At 43.9% G+C, this 7,236-nt stretch overlaps 1 protein-coding gene across 1 annotated transcript; it reads right to left on the bottom strand.

Moving 5' to 3' along the window:
* Positions 1-5,402: 5,402 nt before the first annotated feature.
* Positions 5,403-6,971, bottom strand: LOC115309560. The gene is made up of 2 exons (XM_029967814.3): positions 6,893-6,971; positions 5,403-5,656 (listed from the first exon to the last, which is right to left on the bottom strand). Exons 1-2 carry the CDS (start codon positions 6,969-6,971, stop codon positions 5,484-5,486), a joined length of 252 nt encoding a protein of 83 aa, XP_029823674.2. The 3' UTR covers positions 5,403-5,483.
* Between the last annotated feature and the right edge of the window lie 265 nt (positions 6,972-7,236).

The following is a 7,236-nucleotide window of genomic DNA, read 5'->3' on the forward strand; positions in this document are numbered from 1 at the left end:
CTGGGGCATGGTGGGGAATAAATATCCTAATGTTTAAAATTGTGATTTCAATAATGATTTAAATCTAAATGAGACATGTTTTACCATAATGATTGAAATCGAACAATTTTCAGCAATAATAAACCGCAATTTACGTTTTTACTTAACGTTCGTCTATCGTTCGATGCTTTTATGTGCATTCGCTTTATATTTAGGCAAAAGAATAATCAAGCAAGATCTATTTGTACTAACTGAACACGAGCAAAAATAAATGCTCTCCTAAGAAAATTGGACCATTTAGCTTCATTTCTACCCCACATTTTGTTTGTCACTTATGTAACTTCCTACAAAAACAAAATCAGAGCTAAAAAAAGCGAAAAAAAAACACGGAAACTAGAGGAGTAATAACTACAATCAAATCTGAAAAATGCTATTAATTGAACTGTAGTTTAAACTCACTGTAATTTTTTTGTCTCTATTATTATCAGTTATGGAATGAATTGATATATCTGTGTGCCCTCTTGAAATATAAATCCAGTGATAACCAGTCACTATTTTCTACCTAAACTGATTCAAATAAAATTACTGATTTTAAATAAAATAACTTTGATTTGGATGACATAACTCAAATTTAAATAAAAAAATATAATTTAAAGCAAACCAGAGTGATTTAGTGATTTTATAAATTATGATATTTTTTCACATTTCGATTTGAAATCTTCAATATTAACACTGACAATTGCATACAACTGCTTAGTGCCGCTGGACACGCTACAGATTAAGAACTCTTTACCCATCTATAATGCTTAAGAATCATCATTGCCAGTTGTCCCAAGCTTTACCTCAAATCACAGAAAACGTTTTTGCGTACTCCAAGATCGCGAAATCACTCCGTGAAAGCAGCAGAGAATATCACCTCAGCTCCCTAACGACGTCTCTAAAGCTCAACAAGTCTCGTTTTTGAATCGCAACCATTCCCAGTTTGCACCCGCTCTGCGGTAAGCACCCAAATGGCGGCGCCCCCAAGATACTGGGAGAATGACTGCCTATAGACGATTGCAAGCAGAAAATCTGGCAGCCGTCATGTCTCTGTTCATGCGGGCAAGCACGTGCAATCGCAAGCTCGTCAAAGCTAAGTTCACTCGCACGCTGCACATGCTAGCACGCATGGGGCGAGTTTTAGAAAAACGCTCACCGGACAAACGCTTACCGGAAAAAATCTCACCGCACGAAAGCTCACTCATTTTTTCACAGACCCGGAAAAAAGCTCGAGGAGAAAATTTAATGTTGGTCTTACCATGAGTGCGGACAACTTAGGAGCATGTGCGCGACAAAAGAATGCAACCATAAATTAAATCTGACAGGCGCAGGGTTTGTTGATTAGTGCAAAAACAAGTTTATTCATCGATTGGTTAGAAGTAAATGCAGTCCCCTACTAGAGCCAGAGGTCTCAGTAAATCTCAGTCAACCAGGGACCCCTCGCAAATAGTTTTCAGACGATTCTGCAAGTGCAGTGTGGTTTTTCGCACCCGCTTCACTGAGGGCTCACCTTTCTGGGCTTGTGTCAGTGCCGTGGCAACGAGCGCCTGATTTTGCTGTAGGCATACAATCAGCCTCCAGACGCTTGGATAGGTGTCGCCGACAAGCGTCTGGAGCCCGGTATTCCATGCTTTGCAAGCGTTGTTCGTCCGCTCTTTATCTTGAAGAGTGGCGTCGTACTTATTCCACCTTTCCTGGGAAAACTCCGGTCGTTGTCGGCGCACAGTCATGCAAAGGGAAGAATTCGCACTAGGTGCCACCGCAGAAGGAGCAGAAGCATAACGGAGGGGCCCTTGATATACATGCAATCAAAGTAGCCCATCATATAGCCGATGTCACCGATAAACTTTTCCCTGATGTTAGTTAGTCCTTTGGGCACAAGCTGTGGTGGAAGGAACGCCAGCCTATTCAAAATCCCGCTCAGCGTTCCAAATTGGTCATCGGTCTTGTGCTTCTCCGCAAGATCTAAATCCAGTTCCTCCAAAATTTTTTTAAAAATTCGCAAATCAAGGGTTTGTATATTACTGTTTGCTTCTGTTTCCCTTTCACTTCACCCTGAGATAATCCTTGATTTCAAATACATTTACAATGCACAATAAGGGAAACAATTTGATTTTAGTAGCGATTCACTTCAAACATTACTTTGAACTCCAAGAAAACCCATGCATTAGAAATGAAGAGACATTGTGCCTAACCTTAATGTGCGCGTTTACTTGACATCATCACATTAAAAACGCGAGGTCATTGATGCGTGACTTCGCATCTTCGGTCACTCTTCGGGTTCAAAAACTTCGGTTCACGAAATATTTTGGGTGTGGCAAAAGGGTGCTCCGGCATACCTTGAGTCAAGCAAGCTTGATATAATCAGCTCCACTGAGTTTCGGGGACCTAAATGTTGGTCCCAAATTGTCGCTTCTATGCATGTTGTCGCTTATCTGTCGACACCTTTGCATGGGATGGCGTAACAGTTCTCCTGAAAATGGTGCAATGTCCATTGCCTCCGCACTTTATCCCAGCCCATGTTTCGCCCGGGTAGCAACATAAATAAGGGGAGTTTTTGTCCCGGTCTGTGAAAAAACTAAAGCCCTTCTATCCTGGGAAAAGTGGCACCATTCATTGTTGTGGAAATGCTCAAGACACGTGCCACTCGCCAGTTCTGGGAAGAACATGGCGTCGGAAATCTAGCTCAACGCTGCGCTGTGCCGCCATGATCTTCCCAAGGGCTGCACATTGCACGTGCCTCGTGCATTGACGCACTTTGCGCTACTTTTGAAACATGAAGGGGCTTTAGAAAAAACAGGTGAGATTTTGTCCCGTGAGTCTCTGTCCAGTGAGCTTTTGTCTGGTGAGCTTTTGCCCCTTTACCGAGTGGGGCAGCAGTGAAGCGCCATGCTTGCAATTGTCTACAGTCTAGGAGAAGCTTACGTATTTAGTGGCCGTACAACTCTCGCGTGGGAGGGCGTACTTAATATGCATAGCGTTGTACTGATTAGCGGGCTCTTTACGTTTCGTTTCATTGCACATTACCATCCCTTTCCTACCCTCTGCCGTAGTGCGCTCCTGGCGGGGTACTTGAGCGGTGCCAGAAAACCTCTTGCGCGGAACCGTGCTCCAAATTTCCTGAACGTTGAACGCAGTGCACCAAGGACTGCAAGACGGAATGCTTCAGCGCCGACGGGTTCTTCCGTAACGGCCCTGAAGAAGTGGGTACCTGAAACAAGTGTCCCTGATTTCCAACATGAGTTTCGGGACAAAATCACCGTTACCATCTTGCGAGACTGATTAAATGCACCAATCGGTCAATCAACCTGCGCCAAGAGTGCGTCATCGGTGCCCCCACCGTTTTTGTGCGTTTGCTATCAGCGGCAAGACCATTCACTCGAAACAAAAAATAAAACGAAGAATCATGGCTTGTTTACTAAACGTGATTGGTTTGGCTGAAGATGGGAAACGCACGAAGCAGAAGAGCGCCATGACAATACACTTTTTGCGCTTGTTGGGTGGCTCTATTCGATCGTAGCATTTGCTGCGATTGGATTCGTGAAATGGAGCTGTGCGTATAAACGTAATAATTATCTTGTGGTAAGGAGTTTTGTACCATTTGGTATTCAAATGCCAGATGGCGATATGCGCCGAAAAACTGAGGGGGAAGTGGTGACGAGACTGCGCGGGGACATCGAAACGCCGAATTCTGGTTGGAATGCCTAGCGGCTAGGCCTAAAGCTAGCTGCCTTTGTCTCCACTGCACACCTTGAACGCGTTAGAACGCGGAACTCAGGCGTCCGGCGTTTCCCTCTCGCATTCAAACACGTTCGACGAGTGCAGTGGACAGCTAGTTTTAGGTATACACAGAGAGTTTGGCCATCCATTGGAAAGTATACGGAGCATATGAGGTGGCGTCATTGGCCAAAAACGGCTGGGCCTGTTGCAGGGCACATTAAGAATTTCGAATGTGGCCAACGAGAACTCGCGATGGTCGCGAGAAACAAAATGAATATTGTGGTCGGAGTAAATCACGGTGACTGAAAATATCGTGGACGTGATGTTTCAATCACGGTCATAAAAAATCATGTTGGAAGGCATATAAAAAGTTAAGGGTATAAAAGATATTAAGTATAGGTGATTGCCAGAACCATTGACTTGATCGGTGTGCCAGGCGTCGAGGGCCAGGAATCTGCCGTCCGAGCAGTCAGACTCCGTTGGACCAAAAACAAAGTTTGAGCGGCGCATTCGCTTCTTAACTTTGTTTGCATCTTCATAATAGAATCACCACGTGCAACCCGATTTTAACCACGAAAATGTGCTCAATTTATCTCATTGGCATATCTAAGTCTGTTTCGCGATACCACCCCTAGAAGATTATTTTCGGCTTCTGGTTGGCCACGATAGAATGTGCATCCATCTTTGTGCGTCTGGTGCACTCCCTGGCTCTGCCCCTACTCGAGCTCACCAAACTCTCTCTATATACGGCTCTGGGATATCTCACTAATCATTCAAATAAGAGCTCGGCGTTCTGACTTCTGGACCTCTCGTCTTCTCTACTCCCTCAGTTTCTTTGCGCATAAGTGTTGAACAAATAATAAAGATAGCAATGTATATCAGCTTATTTTCAGCACATGCCACAACAACGATAATGGTAGCAAACGCCTACAGCGATAGAGCATCATAAGATACTTCCTATCTTCAGTCTTCCCTTCCCTGCTCCACCCCGGCGTCAGCCGTGGCTATCAGTTTGTTGACAAAAAAAGTCATTTTTGCTGAAGCGCTGTAGTTTTAGGAATATGTGAAATTTTGCTCAGAAACGATTTCTGCATGTTTTCATGGTTCTTTGTATTTCCCTTCTCGTGCATTTTTGTGACTATTTAACTCATAAATGGTAAGTGAAGCATTCACATCGCGTCAAAACATTTTCATTTGCAACAGAAGGGCTGCAATTAAACATGATTTTTGCTTTTCCGTCCCTGTGTGACCCCACACGTTCCCTTTATTTTTATAGTATGTAAATTTGTCATACTTTCAAATCCAACCTCCTTATTGCATAGCCTGAGTTCGATGTCGGAATAAACGTGTATATCGATAAAACGGTATCGAGGGAATAACCTGTGTCGACACGGAAGATTTTGCTTTGCAGTCCTTTCAAATGGAATTTTAGCCTCTGTTCCTAGACGTCCTGGAGACTTCCATAGAAGTTGAATTTCTTTTCTTTTTCTTTGAACAGAAATAATCTGCCACATCTTGAGTGATTCTGTGGAAACAAACCAACCTTGCCCTCAGTCCTTACGCTTGGGCACGCGCGAATTCCCAAAGCAAGAACACGAGAAAACGAAAGTTTCTTTGCCTATAATCCAGATTTTATTTAGTGGCAGTTCAGTGTCGTAAGTGAGGTCCGGAACGGCCTTGAAATTCGTTCAAGCCTTAGGCATGGGCTTGAGGGGCTCAATTTGGCATTCGCTCAAGGGAACGCATTATCTGTGCCCCCTACGGTAGAAGCCTGGAGCGCACAAGCAGCCGCTGGTGCAGTCCATGGTGCAGGCTTCTGGCATGCCTTCCATGTCGCACCTAAGTTCGGCACAGGTGCTGCTCACGCATTCCTTGAAGACCTCTCTGGGGCCACAAACCCAGGGCAAGTCCGCCGCTACTGCAAGCGATAGAACACAGATGAAACCATGCATCATTTCGTACGCCCTAGCTAGATAAGAATTAAAAAGGAAACGTGAACTAGTTTAGGATAAAATTACTTCATTGAGTATCTATTTTAGAGGGGTATAAAGGCTAATTTCTGTAGACGCACTCTCAACGACGCTTTTGTATCCAGTCACAGGTTTTCGTTACTTGCAGTGGGTATGATGTGTACAGGGTGCGACAATATGTGCTGGCCCATGCGCCGTTCAGGACTTGCAGCGCATAAGCTATGCGGGGAGTTCCGCGGTTTTGTTAGTATACTAAAAAAAAGATGTTGAAAGGTAGTTCCACATTTTCTATAGTTGCAATGTGTCAGTCGGTTGTATGACTTAGGATTAGCCACGAAGCCCATGTGGAGATTTACCCCTTTCAAGGAGCACTAAACTGGGCCAACTTCTGTTACTGTAGTGTAAAAGAGTCACAAAAACGCTTGGCTAAATTATACAAAAATGATTAACTGAAGAAATAGTAATTCCAGAAAGCACTTGTTATGCAGGAACTCAAACTGTATTATAAACTTCCAATGAAATAAAAGCAAATGCAAGCGACGGGAGACTACTGCAGTGACTGTGAAAGCTCAGCGAATTGTATAAAAAAAAAGTATGCCAGGTAAGGTCTGAATTTTTTTATTTGTGAATGATACACCCAATCTTGTGACGTCATAAAGTAGTTTTCTCCACTCCTTATATATTAAAGAGCCGTAATGCTGAGTTCTTGTACAGAATTTACCCGAGGCCAGCGCGGGGTAAGAAGTCGACATCGCATTGGATAAAACCCTCTTCTTGCATCAAAAAAAGTTTGCATTTTCGGGTGCCTCCAGTCCCTTCTAGATTAAGTATGACAGTAACCAAAGCTGGTTATTCAATGGAGCCACGAAAGCTGCGCCGAATTTCATATCCTCACGGCTCTACACGTCTTTGTGCGTCCACCATACACGGCTCAACCAATCACGTGCACAATAGAGCGCAAAATCTCTCCGCATTCACTGTGCGTGATTGCGGTAGACGGTGATTGAAAGTACTCAAAGATGATGAATGCCGTGACGAGGCAGTCCATGTATTTCGCCGCGAGTTTCTAAAAGCATTTGCGCGTTCTTTGAGCGGAGTGAGCAAATCCCTTGTCTTCATTAAAGCAGAAATGTTAGGAGTCTTAAAAAAAGGAAAACGGAGAGCCAATCCACAAGATGTTTTACCTTTCTTAGACACCGCAAAGGCCACAAGAAGACCCAGGAAAACGGACAGCAGAAGCATATTTATGTTTGGATGTTGCATCGCCGATGAATATTCGCCTATAGTCTCGAGCTTAACTCCACGGGCTTATATACCTGTCAGGGTTCCCGTTCAAACAATGAAGCCTGTGAGTTAATCATAAATGTAAAAAAAAAAATTATAATTTCGTGCATTGAAGCTACCGCGTAACTCTGTCACAACGGCAGCAGCTCGGTGCTTTCGTAATTCACTATTATTGTGGCGATGTTGTCCTTTCTGCGCCGCCACTTGATTGCAATTGTAAGGATTTTAACGTCATTTTCGTTTC

Source organism: Ixodes scapularis, unplaced genomic scaffold (assembly GCF_016920785.2).
Source record: "Ixodes scapularis isolate PalLabHiFi unplaced genomic scaffold, ASM1692078v2 PGA_scaffold6__148_contigs__length_123643588, whole genome shotgun sequence".
Taxonomy (NCBI): Eukaryota; Metazoa; Arthropoda; class Arachnida; order Ixodida; family Ixodidae; genus Ixodes; species Ixodes scapularis.